General features: G+C 43.1%; 1 protein-coding gene across 1 annotated transcript in view; it reads left to right on the forward strand.

Moving 5' to 3' along the window:
- The window catches only part of MGAT5 (alpha-1,6-mannosylglycoprotein 6-beta-N-acetylglucosaminyltransferase), a gene marked incomplete in the record, with an annotated part of 1,206,452 nt that overhangs the window by 1,149,268 nt on the left and 34,987 nt on the right, over positions 1 to 22,197 (forward strand). Inside the window, 1 exon segment of the mRNA XM_044074935.1 lies at positions 12,751 to 12,908. Within this exon segment, the coding sequence (XP_043930870.1) occupies positions 12,751 to 12,908 (158 nt within the window).

The raw sequence follows: 22,197 nt of genomic DNA on the forward strand, positions 1-22,197 counted from the left end.
ACCAGTCAAAAGAGGAATGCCAAATCTACCTCCAAATCAAAAACAGAAGCTTTACAACAGATAATGGAGTTAGCAAACATGAGAGCTGTGGAAAAGTACCTGCAGCAGAGAAAGGAGGGGGTTCTACTCCAGACTGTTCCTAGTTCCAAGAAAGGAAAAAAGTTGGAGACCAATTCTCGACTTGTCCACCTTGAATACATACATCATTGTCCCAAAATTCAAAATGCTGACCCTACAGCAACTTCTTCCCATGCTGGGCAAGGAGTGTTGGCTGGTAACTCTAGATCTCAAGGAGGCATACCTGCACGTCCCTATTCGACCAATCTGCAGAAGATACCTCAGATTTCTTGCAGGATCAGAGCACTATCAATTCTCAGCATTGCCTTTTGGCTTATCTACTGCACCCAGAGTATTCACAAAATGCCTGGCATCAGTAATCGCATACTGCAGACTGCAGGGAATTCATATTTACCCATACCTGGACGACTGCCTGCTACAAGGGGACAACAAAAGCAAGTTGACAACAGATTTGCAAAGGGTCATTTACTTGCTGCAAGCATTGGGATACACAGTCAATCTACAAAAGTCAAGACTGATACCATCCCAAACAAGGACATTCTTGGGAGCGGAATTGGACACAGTCAGACAGATGGCATTCCTAACTACAGAAAAACAAAAAGAACTCCTCTTTACTTCTTGTCGCTAACAAAGCTGAACAAATTAACAGCAAGAAAAGTTCTGCAGGCCTTGGGCTTCATGGCATCATGCATAATTTTGGTTCCATTTGCCAGGCTACATATGAGAAAACTACAGTGGTACCTACGGAATTTATGGTCCCAACACAGACACAGCCTCGAAACAGAAATCCCACTAATTCCATGCTTAAAACAGGAGTTCCTATGGTGGGCCCAGGCATGCCGATCCAACCCAGGCCTTCCCTTTCACAGATGTCAAGCAAGCCAGAGCATTACAACAGATGCTTCAGACCTAGGATGGGGGGCCCACATGCTGAACAAATGCGTGCAAGGATTGTGGACTCAGGATCAACTTCACCTGCACATCAACCTAAAAGAAATGCTGGCTGTAAAACTGGCTATCCAAAAGTTCAGACCATTTCTCAAAGAGGGCCAGCTGTTGATAAGGACAGACAACACCACAGTCATGTGGTACATCAACAAACAGGGAGGCACTCATTCATACCCCCTATGCAGAATGACTTTGGAACTGTGGACCCTGGCACTCAGCTACAACATCCAGCTGCAAGCAAAAGAAAACACTCTAGCGGACATTTTAAGCAGGACCACATCAGATGCTCACGAATGGCACCTGCACCCGGACATCTTCAGGACCATTACAAAGAAGTGGGGAATGCCTCAGATAGATCTATTTGCATCTCCTCACAATCACCAACTCAAAAAATTCTGCACAAGGACATTCCACCCACTAGCATGGAAAGTGGATTCGCTCTCCTTCAGCTGGAAGGGCCTAACAGTTTATGCATTCCCACCTCTCCCCTTGATACACAAAGTACTCCTAAAAATCAAGGAAGAACATCCAAGGATAATCCTGATAGCTCCAAACTGGCCAAGACAACACTGGTATCCACTACTAAGGAGCTTGTCTCGAACAATATGTGGCCAATACCCTGATGCCTTTGATGCTAACTCAGAACAACTACAGCACCATACATCCAAACCTGAAAACCTTACAACTGACTGCATGGAACATCACATAGCAGCAGCTAATCAGGAACTTTCCCAAAGAGTTAAAGACATTATTCTTGAAGCACGCAGACCTTCAACAAGAAGAAACTACGCTGGAAAATGGAAAAGGTTTGCCAGTTGGAGTTCTGAAAGAGGAAAGATGTGTCAAACATAGATATACCTAACATCCTGGAGTATCTGGCGAACTTCTCCATTCAGGCCTGTCCTACTCCTCCATCAAGATACATGCATCAGCTATTTCAGCAGAATACAGCTTTGATCCACCTGTTTTTCACACCCTCTGCTCAGACAATTTCTCAGAGGAATCAAGAATGTAAAACCTCCAAGAAACCACCATTACCAGCTTGCGACTTAAACTTCGTGCTAGAAAAGTTGACACTATCACCCTTTGAGCCAGCAGCAACAGCAGACTTACAACACCTGTCATGGAAAACTGCTTTCCTACTGGCAATTACCTCAGCAAGGAGGGTTTCAGAACTACAGGCCCTAATGGCAGTGCAACCCTTCCTAATCTTCCACCAAGATAGAGTATCCATGAGGACTAATCCAACATTTATGCCTAAGGTGGTATCCAGAGTGTCTTTAAACCAGGCAATCCACCTACCTACCTTCTTTCCCAACCCACAAAACAGAGGGGAAAGAATACTGCATACCTTGGATGTACATAGACAGCTACGCTACTACTTGGACAGAACCAAAAGCAGAAAGACTGACCAACTTTTGTGGCCTATGCAACAGGAAGAGAGGGAAAAGCTATTTCCAAACAGACAATCTCCAAATGGATAGGAAATTGCATACGATTCTGTTACTCCTTCCATGGAAAACCGATTCCACAGAACATAAGACCTCATTCTACAAGGGCAACAGCCACTACCACAGCCTTCTTACGAGGAGTGGCTACCAAAGACATTATTGAGGCGGCTACTTGGACCTCCGTGCATACATTTGCCAAGCATTACAATTTGCCTCTATATTCCAGATCCCGAGCAGGGTTTGCCACTGCTGTACTGCAAGGGATCCTAAACACACCATAATCTATCTTTATCCTCCTCCCCCTAGTTGGCTATGGTATTCTACCCAGCTGTTATGACTGCAGATGCATCCATGAAGGACATAGTACAGTTTTGTACCTACCATAAATGTAGATGTCCGAACTGGATAGCATCTGCAGTCAGGATTACCCCTCCTTCCCCTCTGAGGTACTCCTAGGGTGTTTACCCTCCTAATAGCTAGCTGATGGGGGGGAGTCTTTTATGGTGTATTTGTTTGTATATATGTACATACATGCTTATTTTTGTGGTTACCTCTATCCTTTTGGAAACATTGGCATCTATCCAAAATTTTTAGCCTTCAGGAGGGCTTCTGGCATCTGGGGCAAGAAACACTGAGGAAGATGGCGTCGGCTGATGCCTTTATACCCGAAGTCCAACAGAGATGACGTCGGATGAAGAGCGACATCAGCCGAAGCCGGACCCGGACTTTGGAATCCGGCCGACTGACGGGCTGCCTGACGACAGGACAACCCAGCTGTTATGACTGCAGATGCTATCCAGTTCGGACATCTACATTTATGGTAGGTACAAAACTGTACTTTTTCCTCCCTAAAGAAGTTCAGACAAGTTTCTAGATACTCCATTATTTGGAGAGGTTGTGTTGACGCATTTTTCACGGGGCCTGGTGGATAAAAACCAGATGAACAAGCAACTACTTACCACGGCAAAGGACCTTTATAACCCCCAGCAATTTCCCCCTTTCATTTAGACTTTGCTAATTCCCCCTAAGAAGGAAGGCCCCTTATACACTGAGCTGAGCCCAGACAACAGCAGATGACTCTGTTCCCCACCCCCAATAAGGGTACCAGCTAAGTTTCCCAAGATGATGACCCTGTCAGGTCAACAGTTTGTATGTCATATAGGGCTGTACATGGGAGTTAGATTCTGAGTCTGCATTGACTTGGCAGGGCTATTGGACCAGCATAAAAACAGTTGAAATCTTTACTTGGTCATAGAGGGAATTATTTTGGAACTTTTAGCTTCCACTTCTCAGAAGCCATGCTTTTTTCTTAGATGCAGACTGTACTCCTGCAAAGAATCACAAAAGTCTTCCTGCCTTCCAAACAGTTATCTGTCTCTTTATAATTCCAAATGGGAGAGGGAGGGAGATTCCTTCTGAGCTTTGACTACAGTGACTTAAGTGAGCACAAATTGTACATCAAACTCTGTATGTTGACTCTGCAAGAGTTCTTGTCACTGCAGTCATGTACTGCATGGATTGTGTTGTTGAAATGATGCCTGCCTTAGTATTTAGGGTTTTGAGTCCACCCAGGTCTTTCTGCTGTTGATGGGCACCACTTTCAGAACAGAGTGCTGTCACTTCTTTCTTTCTGTACCCAGAGTGTTTACAAGGGTGGCGACTGTATTGCTGCAGGGCTTGCAGGAGAAGGGACTCGACGTGTTTATCTTACCTTTATGAATGGTTTCTGATGAGACTGATGAGGGGCTTCTGGTTGTGAGGAAGGCACCTTCCCTCTGTGCCACACAGAGCCAGACAATGTTATGAGACCAGCAATAAGAAAAGTGTGACAGTGACAATTTAGAGGCAGTTGCTGTTTCACTGCATCATAGGACAGGGAAAAGTGCACCAGCCTGAGAAAGCTTAGAGTGCAGAGCAGTCCTAATGCTTGTGGCCATAGTCTTAGAGGTTATGGTTAATAAATCCACTCCTACCGATCTTTTTTCTGTAATAATACACTGAAGACCCTGGTCCCAGTTATTATGGTTTCGTAGGTGGCAGTAAGGAGTATGGGTAGTAAATCTTTCCATGCCCCCTTGGTTTCTGTCATGTGTAGCTGCATCTCATGGACTTTGGTGAAGATTCTAAGGCAACCTTGGTCAAGTGTAAATTGGCAAGTTTCAAATTTTTTTCACTACTTAGAACTTCTTAGCAGTCGAGTGGCATTCGAAAGACATGCGTGAATGGGCGTGCCTTCGTTGAAGGTTGGGTGTCGGGCTGGCACCTCGGCACCGTAAAAATCTACTGCCAATCATTAGCGGACCGGAGTTCCACTGTGGCGACCCCTACCCGGGAGAAGCCGAAAGAACAACAACTTAGAACTTCTTAGTCACATTTGTTTAGGATTTCAAGTCTTTGTGGTTTCTATTAGTGTGCCAACGTTCATAGGTTCATAGGTTCATACTAGGCTATCTGCCCGAGGGCATTTATAAGCCTAGCCCATTGTTTTGTGGCTTACGCCACCCCTTTAGTATGGGGAACTATACCCATTATTTTGCTGTGCCTCTGTCGAGCAGTGACACTGAGGTAATTCCTGGGGTATATCTGCGATCTCCCATCCATTGGTCAAGATTTCTCTTGAACAAGGCCAGCGAGGTGCTCTGCCTCACATGTACCGGGATTTTGTTCCACAGCATAGGGAGTCTTTGGGTGATGAATCTATCTCTCCAGCACGTCCTATTAATAGCCGTGTCGAGGTTTAAGTCTCCGCCCTTGTGGCTCTGATGGATCTAGATTTTTGAGGTGAAGCATATTCATCAAATCTGGGTTTGACATGGCCTTGTATGTTAGGCAAAGGTCACCTCTGAGCAAGCGGTAGCGACTGAATAGAGCTGGAGTTCTTTCAGTCAGGCAGCATAGGACAGATTTTGAGACCCTTTATCCTTTTGATGAGGAACTTTGTGGCCTCTCCAGCTGCTGCAAGTGTCGGGTCAGATACATTCGAATGGGGCATTGTACTCAATCATTGGTCTGATGAGTGATGAGTAAAGGGAGACTATGACCTCCCTTGATCTAGATGAGAATCCCTTCATGATAAGGTGGGCAATGTAGAAGGACTTCCTAACTACTTTAGCTACATGGGTGTCGAATGACAGACTACTATCAACCTGGGTCCCCAGGTCCCTGATAACTTCTTCTGTGCTCAGTGGATTGCCACCTATTTGGTAGCTAGGGGTAACCTTGTTTTTCCCAAGGGTATGACTATGCATTTTTGGCATTTAACTTTAGGCCGTGGCTCTGGCACCAGTTATCCGTTTCTGTGAGACCCTTCTGAAGGATATCTGTGTCAGATGTGTTTTCTACTATGGCCCAGTTTGCAGTCATCTGCAAACTTTGTCAGCCATAACCCTCCTGTGTTTGCTTGTACTTGAAAAGTAGATGCCAAACAAGAGTGGGCCCAGGACTGAGCCCTGTGGGACACCACTTGTGACAGGCTTTGAGTCTGACATGGCGCCAGCAACTCTGACCCTGTGGGTTCTGTCACTCAGCCAGTTTGCAACCCATCTTGTGATGTATGGGTTAACATTTAAGCTGATGAGTTTTCAATGATACCCGAGTGGGGTATTGTATCAAGGCCTTAGCCAGATCGAGGTAGGCTGTATGGACTGCCTTTCCTCATCAATGGCTTTGGTGACTGTTTCAAAAAGTCAACCAAGTTTAAAAGGCATGATCTGCCTTTGACAAAGCCAAACTGGGTTGGATCCAAAGTCTGCAAATTCCCTATGTCTTTATTTATGAGGTCCATTATGATCCTCTCCATGGCTTTGCAGATAAGGCTTGTCAAGCTAATGGGCGGTAATTTCCAGGGTCTGTGGAGGCACCGCCTTTGTGAAGTGGGACCACAGTTGCAGTGCGCCACTCCTGGAGTGCGTATCCAGAGGTAAGACTTTGATTAAACAGCTGTCCTAGCTGTGGGTTTAATTCCTCATTGAGTTCGTGGAGCACACAGCCGGGGACACCATCGGGTCCCATGGATGCTGTGTTTTTGCTTTGGAGAGAGCAGTTCTCACTTGGGCTGGAGATGTTTGGGGGCTGCACTCATTTGGTATAGATATCTCTCCTTTGGGGAGGGGAGAAGTTTGCACTGAACCTGTCAGCCAGTATGTTGGCAATGTCTGTAGGATCAGTAATCTTCACATCATTTTGAACTAGTTCTGAGCATATCTGGGAGTTTCCTCCTAGGTTTCTAACATAGCTAAAGAAGGCCTTATGATTGTCTTTTGAGTCTTTAGCTATTTTTCTCTCGAAATTTGCTTTGGATGATTTTATGAGAGCTCTTAGTTTTTACTTATAGTGATCAAGGGTGTCTTACCTTTTAAGGATTTTGCTCTATCTTGTAGTAGCTTCCTCCTTTTGTTGTAGAGTTTGTTTATGGCTGGGGTCCACCAGACTGGACGCTTGCCTTTGGTACAAAGAGTCTTTGTTTTTCTTGGGATTGCCTTATCCATGCAGTCCTGCAGGTGCTGGTAGAAGGCGTTTGTAAGTGATTCAGCGGCTTGAGTATTGTTTTCCGCCGGCTCGGGGCCTGAAAGGAAACCACACTAGTCTTTAGAAGTGTGAAGTCGGCTTTTGAGAAGTTCTTTACTGTGGTCTTTTTTATTTCAGGGGGGGGTGGGATGAGGACCTCCAGCGAGATTAGTTTGTGATCTGATCTCACCAGTGAGGGGTATACTTCGGTGTTGAACATTGTGCTCCCATGTTCGTGATGATGAGATCAAGTATGTTATCTCCTCTTGTGGGGATGGTGACTAGTTGTTCCATGGCATTTGAGTTTATGAATTCCAGGAACTTTTGGGCTAGGGTGTTTGGGCTTGAGTAGTGTTCCCAGTCTATATTAGGGTAATTGAAGTCACCTAGTATGATGGTGTTTGGTGATACATTTATCCCTCTAGTGTTTTCAGGAAGGCCATGTGAGTTTCCTGAGTTTGTGAGGGTGGCCTGTAACATGCTACAATTTGCAGAGCAGTCTTGCCTATGGTTAATTGCACCTGGATGGTCTCCGATGCATCGTGCGTTGCCACCAGTCTTGAGGTGTGGGTGTCCTTGATGAATATGGATACACCCCCTCCTTTCTTGGTATTGTCCGGATTTTGGGGCCGGAACGCATGATATGAGGTAAAACCTGATAGCTGGGGTGCTCTCAGGAGCCTTGAACCAGGTTTCTGTCACAGCACAGACATCGATGTTCTCCATACTGAGAAGGGCCTCGAGTGCGTGCATTTTGAGATTTAGACTTCTGGCATTGAGCAGCATTACCCTTAGTTTTTTCCTTTTTGTGTTCTAGGGTGGTAGGTTTAGAATTTGAGCCTTGCCTAAAAAGGCACTATGGGGTGGCAAGAGCCTTTGCCAATATCCGAATCCCAGGGGTGACAGGTGCAAGCCGTCCCTTGCGAAGCAGCGTGGCTTGTCCAGCATGTCATCCCAGGCAGACAGATACTGGATCCCCTTTGAATGACACCAGTGTTTAAGCCAATTGTTAAAGCTGATCATCTTATCTCTGTATTGTGGCATCATTCTTGGTGAAGGTAGGATACTGCTCAAGGTCAGGGTCATACCTGCCTGGGCTACATAATCAGAGAGCTCCTCAATGTCTCTTTTCATGTAGTCCAAGGAGGTACGTCTCAGGTCGTTTACACCAGCGTGGACAATGACTGAGTCATATTTGTACCTGCTGTTGAGAGACCTGAGTGCTTGCGTTATGTGGCGGATTCTAGCGCCCGACAGGCAGCTTACTGTGACCTTCTCCTTACTCAGTCTGGTGAGCGGGACATCAGTGTGTCTGACTATGAAGTCACCAATGACTAGTGTGTCTGGCATTGTGTTTGGCCTTAAGGGCTGTGACTGTTTGACACTCTGACTGTGAGGTCTATGTGTTGCGGGTGTTGTGTTCTGAGGTGGTGGTTGTTTGGGTGTCTGCTTTGGTGGCCTCTGCTGTTTTGGTAGATTTTTGATCAGAGCCTCCGAGTATGTCTTTGTGTGTTTGTGTATGATTTGAGGTTGTAATGGTACTATGTGAGACTGGGTCTATAGTGTGTGGTAACCTTCTCCTCCTGACTGGTCTTGCCAGTCCTATGTTGAGAGAGCTCAGCCTCCAGTTTGGCCGTATAGTTGCATCTCTCGCATGTATTTGTGTTTTGTGGGAGGAGGAAAGGGTTGTCTGTGTACATGAGGCAATTGAAACATTGCCTCAATATTCCCAGGTTCACCAGCTGAGCAGGAGAGGACACTAGCAACTGATCCCTCGACATGCTAGAAGGGTAGACGAAAAACTTTAAAAAAGATTCCGGGGACGTGGGTGACCGAGAAATGGGGTTGCCTTTTGGGGTACTATCTATGACAAGAGTGCCGTATCAAGGTAATAAGTACTGTAGGAGCAAGTGCTAGGTTTAATAGATAGAGAATAGTCTACTTGGGGTCAAGTAGAGTTGATCTTTTTAGTTATAGGATACGCTGATTTGATCAGTAGTATAGTTCGAGGAAGGTAGTTTTAAGGAAAATTTGAAGAGTGGACTTTAGGTAGCCGAATAGTTTAAACCTGCTTAACCGGCACTGCCCTAGTGTGCAACAGTGGCAGCTCGCTAAATCACTCTAAATCGCAGCTTAGCGTGTTTTATACCAGGGGCTGGAAAAGCTAGAAACTGGCCCAAAACGACCAATAAACTACTAGTTACTGGCTGAAACCTCACAAAACTGGACAAAGGCAGCTCAATGCTTCCCACTCCCACTGGTAAGCAAGGTAGCTTCCTTCCCCAAATAAGGCAAGGAAACAGTACACAGGAACTACAACCAAAGCCCAGGAATCAGCAACTCTGAAACTGGACTAAACTAGTAAAGCAGGAAAGCAAGGTAGCTTCCTTCCCCAAATAAGGCAAGGAAACAGTACACAGGAACTACAACCAAAGCCCAGGAATCAGCAACTCTGAAACTGGACTAAACTAGTAAAGCAGGAAAAACAAGAGATATATTTTTCTTTTTTTTCTTTTTTTTCACAAAACAGGCAGAAACAGGTACAGCAAACACTTATAAATGCTATGAATCAGCTACTACAGCTTACACAGAAGAATTTGCTACAAATACAGTCAAATAGTAACAAACAAGGTTTCCAAGTGCAATATTAAGTTAAATGCAGTAAAAACAGCTTCAATGTAACAGAAAGGCAGGCGAAAACTTTTGTTTTCCTCTGTAATTATATGACTCTGACATTGGTATTTAAAGGTAAGACATGTGGAAGCCCCTACAGGGAAGATGAGGGAATGTGTTTAATGCTGCACAAAATGCTTTTTTGCAATTTTCTTTTTTCAGGTTGAAGATTCAGCAGTTTGTTTTGCCCATTTGAAGTATTTGTTAATAGAGTTTAGTGGAGAATAGAGGAAGTGATGATAAATCCTCTTCTGGGTTCTTGCTGTTCTGGTTTACTGTATTTGTTTTGTGTCTGAGGTTTTCGCCAGTCTGTAACATTTCTCATAAAGCATGCTGGCAGCTTAAAGAAAACAAGTACTGTTGGGCTTAATGTAATAGTTAGGCACTTGTTCTGACACGGCCAGTAAAGGGTGGTAAAACTCAAGTAGCACTTGTAGCAATAAAATAGAAGTCGATTTAACAACTATTTTATGGTGTGTCATGGGGAGCTAATTGTTATCAAAACATACTTGCATATTCCTGCTCCTTCACAGTAGTTACCACCCTTAAAATGTACTCTCATTACAAAACGAAACAAAATAAACCAAAACAGCAGTTTCAGCATTCCTTTCCATGCTCATCCGACTAACTATCTTTACCTTTCTAGTAAGTCTACTGTCTCAATCCACACTTCTGTAATTAATCTCAAAACACTGTCACTAGGTCTGTAAATTAACCAATCCAATTGACACAAAACAAACTGCTAAGAACACCTGTGAATCTAAACAGTGCTATGTTGTGATTCGCCACCAATGCAGATATGTTAGTGTTTTAAATATATTCTCACAAATGCATATAACGTGCTGGATATGGTAATGTAAGTGCCAAATTGCCTTGTAAATCTTTTAATGTTAATACTTGGAGCTGTTTTGTCTCAGCCCTTGTTGAAAATGGGCCTATTTGACTAGACTTGGTTATGAATGAAATTAAAAAAAAAAAAAAATACCTGTCCACAAGTTTAGGGCATTAAAGAAGGTGTGTCATCCCATTTAGAAATTTATTACAGTGGCAGTTTATTTGATAACCATAGCAATTAAGATAAAATAAACCTGAAACAGTACTGTTTTAGCAGTTTCTTATGCATGCCAAAATGCAAGCAGTTAATAAGAAGTTTCCTGTATTCTGCCAGCCAAGGAGAATTGTGAGGTAACTACGTTGTAGAATTGCAGTACACCAGTGTTCCTGAGAGTGACTAGTGTGTTAAATTGTAAAAAGTAGTCATCATGTAGGATATTGTAATGCATTTCTCTAAACTTAGGAGTTAACAATAAAGAAAATGGATTTCATGCGACTGCTGTACTTGTGAGCATTTACAGTGAAGATGTTTAACAGAACATCTTGCCCTTTCATTTTAAGCTTTCGTAAGTCGCTTGAACAGAAGTATATTACATGGTGTTAGAATAAAGCTGAATTCATTGTATCAGGGCCGGCCTTTGGTCAACTGGTGCCCTAGGAAAAAGCTTCATAGCCCCCCCCCCCTGACACCACCAGATGCCCCCATCCTGGTCTACCTACACCATCCAAATTACTTTTTTTTTCCTTTTTCTCACAGCTTGTCTTGCTCTTCATTTTTTCCTGTATTCATTCAACACATTATAAAGAAACCATTTCTTTACTACAAAAAAATAAATTCTGGAAAAGTGCCCCTGCTAGAGCAGCGCCCTAGGGGACTGCCTAGTTGGTCTATGCCTAAGGCCAGCTATGCACCAGGTGTATCCTTTGATTTTCCAAAAAGAAAATTAGATGGAATGAATGGAAAAGAGACTTACGTTGCGAGATATGACAATAGTCATGGCTGTGAAGTAGCAGACAAAGCACTTTTTTTGCACATCAACAAAATCAAAGCCAGAACGACTTGCCTTTCAAGTTTCATGTATACTTTCAAGCTGTAAGTTTTTAACGTGTCATAATTCACTCTTGCAAAGTAAGTTAATTTTTAAATCTTGCTTATGGAAAAAGAGAACCATCAGTCTCTCACAGATGAGCCACCAGTCTCTCTTGATTACATGTTACTACAAGTCATTTTTTGCCACAAAATGAATCTACCACAAACACCAACATATGATAACTCGTCTAAAAGTTTTAAGCTTTGGATTTAGAAATTAAACTGCATCTCACTTTAAGTGGAGTTAGAGAAAAGCCTTAAGTGGCAGGGTTTAAGTAGAGTGTTATCCTTTTTAGCAGTTACCTTATGGAAGCTTATCCTCTTCTCACTGAAAAGACGTTTCTGTACTAATAGGCAGGATTAGAATGGGGCATCTAACCCTACTCTTGGAAAATAATTCTCTGCATGAACTGCCACATTATTCAAACCTTACCCCTGGCAAGTAATTCTCTGAAGGTGTGAACTTCCACATTATTCAGATCTTACTCTGGCAAATAATTCTCTGAAGGTGTGAACTGCCACATTATTCAAACCTTACCCCTGGCAAGTAGTTCTCTGAAGGTATGAACCACCAAATTATTCAAACCTTACCCCCTGGTAAGTAATTCTGTGAGGGTGTGAACTGCCACATTATTAAAGAAATCCTGCCTCTTATCTGTATTGGTTTGCTGTCACATAATCATACAAATCCGTAATCTTTAGATCTGTACTTGTTTGTAATTATCCCTTTCAAGGCATTGTGACTGGGTATTTACTTTTTGAAGAAAGAAAAAAAATCTGGCCTCTTTTTTCCCTTTCATCATAATATTGCTTTTCTTTTGTCTCATGATGTAGAAGTTATAGAAAGAACACTGGAAGCTGCAGGATGAAAAAGATTTGTGTTGCACATTCTGAGAACATAAGATTTCATAAAACTTAATTCTTTGTCAACGAGGTACAGTTTTCAGTAAAAATCAGTAAGAGGAAACTAAACACGGGTGCAGTGATGTGGCAAATAGATCTACAGAGCCTTTTGCTGTATATGTGAAGTGTCTTGGATTGCAGTACTAGCCACAGGAAATGAGGTGAATTTACACACTACTGTGTCCTGAAGTATTGCCGTGGGTATATTTATCATGAATTCAGGATACTTATTTTAATCGTGTTCTCTTTTAACTGCTGTCATTTCAGGATTTCTGTCATGGTCAGGTGATGTGGCCCCCACTGAGTGCTCTTCAGGTGAAGTTTGCTGAGCCAGGAAAGTCCTGTAAACAAGTTTGTCAAGAAGACCATCTAATCTGCGAGCCGTCCTTTTTCCAGCACCTCAACAAGGATAAGGATCTGATTAAGTATGTCCAGTAAATACATTGTGTGTGTAAGAAACCTGGAATTTTTAAAAGTAAAGTGGGAACAGAATTTTTTTTCTACTGCAAACTGATGAGAAGCGGCATAAGTTGTCACCCAGTAATGCATTTGTAAATTGTTTTATTTGCATCATGTTGACTGAAATTTTGTGTTGTATGTTAGGTGTTACATTTACAAAGTCTGTGCATCCTTGATCTGCTGAAACCCGAGCAGTAGTTTGTACTGCACATTTTAAGAAAATAGTGTGGCATGATAAGGTCCATCCTTACCAAAAACAGAACTAAAACCAGACAGCTCTGCATCAAAAACTTTCCCAGCCTACTAGCCACACTCATTTATTCATAATGTTCTCTAAACTGACTGTCTCTTGTCACATGTATATCTTTTGCAGAAACATTCCACAGGCCTCTTCAAAGTTTTCTTTTATTAGTTTGTAAGTGTTATTGTTTTATTCTGAATTGTTGCAGTCAGCTTTGCCTTCTGGTTGGTGGACGAAGCCAGACCTTTCAATTTTGTAACCTTTTCTGGCACCTGTATGCATTAGTGTCTTTTGTCAAAGTTAATTTGCTCCTGCTGTCCTTTGTGTGTAGTTTCCTTTGTTAGCTGAAAAGTTGTTTATAAAGTTGAATATGAGGTTTAAAATAGATGATTGGCTTAATTATTTCTGTTAGTCGTGGAAAGTTGAGCTTTTAAAAAGTGAAGATGCGACCCTACAGTTCTGTCACAGGGAAAGCACTCTTCATCTGTTACATGCTTGGGTGAAGAGTGTGCTGGTGAAAATGTGATGTTTGTGAATCTTTTATTCTGCAGATTGCAGCAGTTATAAAAAAAATGTCTACTTTTACAGAAATTAAAAGGAAACTTTGCATCTGCCCCCCCACTGGGACTTCAGCCTTGGGTCTCTTCTTGGGGTTGACCCCTTCTTCAGCTGAGGCAAAACAGGATTTTTCCTAACACAAGGATAAAGACAGTGACAAAGACAGCATATGGAGAAAAGAAGATGCTTAGAACTGATTGGGTGATAACAGTAAGGGATCCTCTCCAGTTTAAGCTTATAGGAGACCTTGGGTGGAGGATTTCTGTGCTTTTACTTACTGTTTTTCCTTGTGGCGTTATTGATAGTTCATTGAAAGTGCTTGAAATTTCACCTGGCAAAACTGTAAGCAATTTTTTTCTTCAGTTTTAGACTCTGAGAAGATGGTGTAGCAAACTAGTAATGAAACAGAACACTTTGCTTGGAGCTGTGGTCTTTAGAAGCTTTTAAAACTTTATTGAACAGTGTAGGAAATGAATGAATCTGTCTCAGTGCAAATAAAAGCTTTGCTACACTTTGCTTTAAATGCTAAAAGCATAGGCAGAAATCAAAAGTTATAAGATGCATGACGAGAACTTTGGTTCTTTGACTGTTAATTAGAGGGAAGACATTATGCCAACCAATGATAGGGAAGATGAGTCTGCCAGCATTCAGCATGAGCAGGACAAGGCACAATTGATTCCTTAAACTCTGTGACAAAGAGTTTTTGGTTATACCACTGCAATGCTGCAATCAGATTAGATGTCCACTTGGTTCAATAGCAGCTGGAGAACTGTTTGCCTGTGCAACCTCTTTATAGAGTCATGTCTATGAACTTAAAACTTGTGAGTGTAGGAATGCTTGAACTAGATAATGCACACTAAAATTTATATTAAAAGGCTAGAAGGTAAGAGCAGCGATATTTTTCAGTATCTGATCTCATCTTCTAGCTCTATCAGTTGCCCAAACCACTAATTGAACCTGGGTCAACTGGGCTGTAGATAGGGCTTCATCCATCTACACCACCAGAGCAGAGCGACAGGGAGGTATAGACATGCCTGTCCCAGGTGGGAGAACATTCATTGATGATGCTTCCTTAGGGTCGGCATGATCCAAAGAGGGGAGCTGCCCTTGGACAAATCAATGATTATGGGAGACTGGGCAGGGAAGTAGGTAGGGCATCATAAAGTCCTCACCCTAGGAGGAAGTGGAAACAGCAGAGCTCTCAGGGCATCTTCAGGCTCCACTTTCAGCCCCAGTGATACAGGAGTAAGTTTTAGGGTGTGGGAGACAAGCTGGTAGATCTGACATGGATGTGCGGCCCTGGGGGCCAGCTACAATGATGTCCCAAGGTGGACCAAAAAAAAAAAAAACACTTGGAAAATAAAAACAAGAAGCAATAATTTGTGCTTGCTAGTGACCCTTGTTGTAGTGAACCAAGATCCATTTTAGAAGAGCAGTTGGTTAAGGCCTTGAATTTGAAAGGTATACTGGCACACAAGTTGCTGCACTGCCCTGAACCTGCCACCTCCCAGCTGTGATTATCTTTGTTACTGGGATTTAAAGAACAACAATGGGAAATGCTCAACGTCTCTGTCTTTTTTTTCCTCCCTATTTACTGTCCCTGCTATGAGTAAACAAAAATACTGCATTTAAAATATTTTAAATTGACTATTTTTCTCCAGTAGAACGGTACCTTACTGTACTGTGGTGGTTTCACTTTCAAAAATCTTTTGTCCCGCCCTTGCTGCAGCCTCCAATTCACTGATGTCATGAAGGCCACTGAATACAGGTAGTTTTTTGGCCATTTCCCTCCCAAAACTGACATCACCACTACTGTCTTAAAAACCCACCCATGCTGTGATGTCACATCTCCTGGTTGTTTCCCCTACCCATACAGAAAGTAAAGGCTAGAACAAGGAAACAGTATGAGTCAAGTCTCCTGCTTGAGCTGTCAATCAGAGCAGGTAGTAGCTCAAATTATCCTTAGCACTTTGACAGATAGGGAGGCTAGGTGTGAAGGGGGATGGGAGATGAGTCAAACTAGTACAATGCAGTAAAAAGCACTTTGAAAGTCTGTTCTGTGGCATTTGCACTGTTTGTGTTTTAAATAATCACTGAATGGCATGAAATGTTACTCAAAATTAACTGAAAGACAGCAGTGTATGCATGTAAAATCAATGCAGTAACAGGAGCTTTAGGGAGAAAAAAGCCAGCGTGATGTAATTTTTTACACACAAGCACTGCGTTGTGGGATACTTGGAAGCAGACTAAACAATCAGAGTTACTTCAAGATGCCAGACCCCATGTGGTCAGACTGAGAAATTACATATAAAAATATTGAAAACCCTGTAAATAGTACCAGAGTGGTGTTAAATGTTGGAAACGCCAAACCATGACGAAATAAACATGTTTTTGAGTCAGTGGGTGCGTTCTCCTTTAAATATATGGAACAAATGATGCTGACAGTCAGAGAACACTGCCTGTTTATGATGTGTGGCCACAAGGTGCATCTTATTATAGAACTTGCCCTGTCTACACTGAAAAGAGGATGCAAGTTTGCCACTTTGTAACAGAAGATACCAGAAAAAAATGCTGCTTTATGACCCAAGAAGTGGCTCTTTGTTTTCTTGATCGAAAACTTATGATTGTGGCAACTGATAATGAAGCACTTAATGGAGCAAGCACCTCTGACATTGAAAAACAGTTACAGGAGATCTAAGCTGATCTCAGGGATGGGAAATTTTACAAGGGTTCCTATCTTCTCCATGCAAGTTCAAACTAACAGCCCCACAATTGCTGATGATTTACTCAGCCAGGGTGTTGGAGAGCAACCTATTTAAACAACGGCAAAACCAAGACAGTTATTTCCTGCTGGTGTAGTAATCTTGATTAAGTATGGAGTGCTCTGCTGCTTGGAATGAGAAATTTATGAGGCAGAGAACCAAATGGAGGAAGAAAACAGTTGACAAAAGGCAGATATAATCCAGAGGGAGGGAAAGACCCACTTATACATGTATTTATGGGACAGGAGCGTGAAAAGTTCCTGGGTCCAGTAAAGAAAAAGAAAGAGGGAATACCTAAAGAGAAGCTACATGATAAATGCAAAAAAGACTTTATGGTTCATGTGGTTGTGTAATGCAAGTGGTTCTTTAGAGCTGGAGTAAGGCCGAGTAGTTCTCTGTTGCTTACCACTTGAAATGAGTATTGTGTGTATTGAAGCTGATGCCACATTACAGCTGTGGGCAGCACGGTGTGCTTTTTTCTCACAGAACTTATTAACTTTGTTGCATTAAGGATGTGACAGATGTTCTTCATTCCACATTGCTGCAGTCCTAACTATTGGGTAGTCCGCTGTCCAGTCGGCCCGAATACCAAAGTATATGGCTGACGTCGGTCAGGGCGCATTAGACTGACGTCAGTACGTCAGGGTACTAATGCGCATGACCGACGTCATATCCTCAGTCTTTTTTGCCGCATGGTCCGATGCAGAAGCAATTTTGCGAGTGCAGGTTGGCGTTCTGAAAGTTTCTGAAGTCAGAGTTTCAGACCGAATCAAAGTTGGCTAAGTACCCCGTTGGGGATTATTTTGTTTTTTTCTTGCCTCAGTATTTAACCGGATGTCAGAAAAAGTGAATAACTGTATTTCTTGTGGGAAACAGATACCTCATAGGGATTACCATACTTTGTGTATACCTTGTTTAGGGCCTGAGCACGACGTTGTTGGATGCCGCTCTTGTGCTAGATTTAACAAACGCACTATTAAGAGAAGGTTAGACTGTGCCAGGTTAGTGTTTGGGAAGCGTTGTAATTATAAAATGCCGTCGGATGCTCCGACGCCGGCTTCGCCAAAAGCGCAAGGACAAAATGGCAAAACCTAGGGGAAGAACCGACAGTCCCAGGCGCCGGTTCTTTGGAAGGCTCAGTGGAGCCGGAGGTTCTGCCGGTGTTTCTTTGGAGTCTCAGGAGAGACTTTACTGTTACAGGATGTATCCTCTCAGGAAGTAGGCCAGGCTGAGGGGCTTCTCAGGTGGCTGTTCTTCCCTCTCTTCCTAAGGTGGTTAGAGCCTCCCCTTCTGTTTCCAAGACTTCTTTGAGAGGCAGGTCAAGTTTAGCTTCAGTGGGGTTTCTCCTAGTGCTTCAGGGTCTTTGCCTAAGAAACATATGCTTAAAATGGCAGAGGATTTGATTACTATGATAAGAGGTTCTATGCCCTCCTGATAAGAGGCCTAGGGTGGAACCTGAGTTTGAGAGTTTTGAGCAATGTTCGAGGCTTCTGAGTCTTGACTGAAGACTTGCAGGAGTATCCTCCTTATTCTGATTCTGATGTGGATGATTCTACTCCTTCGGCTTCTCCTCCTGAGGATTTTTCATTTTCAGAGACTCTGCATTCCATGAGGGAGCATTTTAAATGGGAAGGTCAAGATTTCTCTGATTCCAGGAAAAGGCTTAGGGAATTCTTGTTTTACCCCAGCATAGGCCTTTAGCTATACCTCCTGTTTTGAATGTGGTGGAAGATGTTTTTGCAGAGGCTTCCCTGAATCCTTATTCTTTGCCTCCTGCCCCAGTTAAACCGGATAGGTATTATAGGGTGCCTGAAGCTCATAAGTATCTTTTTAAGAGTCCTAGGGCAGACCCGAAACTGTCTCTCAGGGGCCTAAAGGTGTGAAGGCCTCAGTTGTTAAAAATCCTGTCCCTCCTGATAAAGAGGCAAGGGCTTTGGATAGATGGGGAAAGAAAGTGTATACTTCTTCCACTTTAGCCATGAGGGCGTTGAATTGTCAGTTTCACATGTTAAAATATCAGAATTATCTTCTTTCACAGTTGAAATCTAAGGTGGATGCTCTGGCGGAAGGTATTGAGTGTAAAGAGTTGCAGGATTTAGTTCATGTGTCTGAACAGGTGGGTAAACATTCCTTGCAGTGTGGTTTTGATGCTGTGCAGGCCTCCTCCAGGGTGGCTGCCACTGGTTCTGTTCTTCGTAGGCACGCTTGGTTGAGAGATCAGAATTTAGCTGAGCATGTTAAGACAAGGATTTTGGATGCTCCTTTACAGTCTGATGTGTTGTTTGGTTCGCCTGTGGAAGCAGTTTTAAAGAAAATGGAGGACAAGGCTAAGTCTATGCAAACTGTTAAAGATTTTTTGCAGGTGCAGCCTCCGAAGTTTAGTAGAAATTGGCCTACTAAGGGATGGACTTATCCTGCTTATGATTCCCAGTCTAGGGGTAGGTCTAGACGTGGTAGGGGCAGAGCTCAGGGTTCTTTTAGGCCTAGGACAGGGAGTTCCCCTGCTCAGACTTCTGGTGAGGGCAGGGGTCAGTCCTTTCGTAAGCAGACCCAATGACCTGCCTTTTCAGCTGCCAGTTCATTCTCGCCTGGCAGCACCGTTGGGAGGAAGGCTGTCTCTTTTCAAAGAAAATTGGGATTTAATTACCCAAGACAGATGGGTTCTGGATATCATTTACCACGGTTACAGGTTTTATTTCCATACCTTGCCTCCTTTCAAAGGCATGCCAGACATTCCTCCTCTACAAAGACAAGAGGCTCACAAGCAAATTTCTCTGTTACTCCAAATAGGGGCCATTCAGCCAGTTCCTGTGCCAGAAAGGGGCCTAGGATTTTATTCTCGCCTGTTCCTAGTACCGAAGAAGGGGAACACGTGGAGACCAATTTTGGATTTATCTATCCTCAACACTTATCTGGACATTCCCAAGTTCAAAATGTTGACGTTACAACAGCTTTTACCTCTGCTGGGCAAAGATCACTGGATGGTAACTTTAGATCTCAAGGAAGCTTACCTTCATGTGCCTATAAGACTAAGTTGCAGAAAGTATCTGCGTTTCGAGCTGGAAATTCTCATTATCAGTTCTCTGCATTGCCCTTTGGCTTATCTACTGTGCCCAGAGTATTCACAAAGGTTCTGGCTCCAGTGATAGCTTACTTCAGGCTAAAAGGAATTCAAATCTATCCTTACTTGGACGATTGCCTGATTCTGGCTCAAGAAAAGGAAGACCTTCTACAGCATTTGGAATATGTCATAGCAGTGCTAAGATGCCTAGGGTATTCTGTGAACGAAATAAAGTCCAGTCTAGTACCCTCTCAAGACATGTGCTTTCTGGGTGTGAGACTGAATACAGCAGCCCAGATGGCCTTTTTAACCCCGGACAAACAAAAGAATCTTTCCAGTTACTTCCATCAACTATCTCTTCAGTCCGGGCTGACTGCAAGTACAGTCCTTCAAGCCTTAGGGTTCATGGCATCTTGTATTCTGGTGCTTCCCAATGCCAAACTGCATATGAGGAAGCTGCAATGGTATCTCAAAAATGTATGGACACAGCACTGCCAGGATTTGGACACTGTCATTCAAATAATACCTTGCATTCAAAAGGAATTTTTGTGGTGGGCTCAGGAATGTCACCTAAACAAGGGACTCTCTGTGACCCGGCCAGAGGCGATTCAGATTCTAACGACAGATGCCTCAGACATTGCTTGGGGAGCTCATCTAAATGGAAAGTGGATACAAGACAAGTGGCCTGCCAGACTACAGCATCTACATATCAACATGAAAGAGATGTTAGCAGTCCAGTTTGCATTAATGGCTTTCAAGGAATTACTTCTTCCAGGGCAGGTGTTGATTCTAACAGACAACACAACTGTCATGTGGTACATCAACAAGCAAGGGGGAACACATTCTTGCCCATTGTGCAGGCAAGCAATGATTTTATGGGAGACTGCACTCAGCTTGCAACTAACTCTTCAGGCAAGGTTTCTGCCGGGAGTACAGAACTCCTTAGCAGATGTGTTAAGCAGACAAATCATGGATCCCCACGAGTGGAAACTGGATCTTCATGTATTTCAAAAATTGACAGTGTCATGGGGAACTCCAGACATAGATCTGTTCTCTTCTCCACTAAACCACCAGCTGCCAAAGTTTTGCACAAAGAGTTTTCATCACACAGCTTGGAAAGTGGATGCTCTTTCTTTCAGTTAGAAAAATCTTCATGTGTATGCATTTCCACCTCTGCCTCTTCTTCCAAAGGTGCTTCTAAAGGTCAGACAAGACAAGCCAAGGATGATTTTAATAGCTCCAGATTGGCCTCGGCAGCACTGGTACCCATTACTGAGGAGTCTGGTAAGGAAGCCTCCATGGCCTTTACCCTTGATTCCACACCTGTTGTCTCAGAGGGACGGTCACCTGCTCAATGTCAAGCTTCACTCTCTTCATCTAACAGCCTGGCATATTCTGTTTTGAAAGACAGCAGGTCTCAACTTCCTCAACAAGTTTTAAATGTGATTATGGAAGCCAGGAGACCTAGTACACGGAAAGTGTACGCAGAAAAATGGAAGAGATTTTTATTTTGGAGTGCAGCAAACAATTTGGAGATTTCTGAGCCAAATTTGAGTGTGGCTCTTCAATATCTTACTGAGTTATTGGACAAAGGTTTGTCTTTCTCTTCCATTAAGATTCATGCTGCAGCAATTTCAGCTCACTATGATTGTGACCCACCATTGTTTTCGCATCCTTTGTTCAAGCAATTTCTTAGAGGGGCAAAGAATATAAGACCCCACGAGAGCTCCTACTCCTGCTTGGGATCTCAATTTTGTGTTGGAGAAACTTACTCTACAACCTTTTGAGCCTGCGGCTACTGCTGAATTGAAATACTTGTCATGGAAGACTGCTTTTTTGTTGGCCATTACTTCTGCAAGAAGGGTTTCTGAGTTGCAGGCCCTTATGGCAGTGGAGCCTTTTTTGATTTTTCATAAGGATAGGGTATCTTTACGTACTAATCCTTCCTTTATGCCTAAGGTGGTTTCTAGTGTGGCTTTAAACCAAACTATTCATTTGCCTACTTTTTATGCAGATCCCCAAAATAAAGGGGAAAAGATTTTGCACACTTTAGATGTACACAGGCAATTGCGTTATTATTTGAGCAGGACTAAGGATTTTAGGCAGTCTCAGCAGTTGTTTGTTTCTTTTGCTTTGAGTTCGCAGGGCAAGCCTGTGTCAAAACAAACTATTTCTAGGTGGATTGGGTGTTGCATTGCATTTTGTTATTCCCATCATGGCAAGGAGATTCCAGCTGGGATTAGGCCTCATTCCACTAGGGCTACTGCCACTTCAACAGCATTTCTAAGGGGTGGCAACAAAGGATATTTTGGAGGCAGCTACTTGGAGTTCAGTGCATACTTTCTCTAAGCATTATCACCTTCCTCTCTACTCTAAGTCTAGGGCTGGTTTTGCCACAGCTATTTTGCAAGGCATGTTGTCAGTTCCTGCTTCCTTATGATTTGCCAGCCTCCCTTACCTCTGCTTTGGGATTCTACCCAATAGTTAGGACTGCAGCAATGTGGAATGAAGAACATAGTACAGTTTTGTACCTACCATAAATGTAGATGTTCGAGGATCCACATTGCTGCAGTCCAATTACCCTCCCTCCTTCCCTCTGTGTTTAGGGGTGGTTGTGTAGGTGAGGTTATATT

This window comes from Protopterus annectens, chromosome 6.part0 (genome assembly GCF_019279795.1).
Source record: "Protopterus annectens isolate FY-2018-M chromosome 6.part0, PAN1.0, whole genome shotgun sequence".
Taxonomy (NCBI): domain Eukaryota; kingdom Metazoa; phylum Chordata; order Ceratodontiformes; family Protopteridae; genus Protopterus; species Protopterus annectens.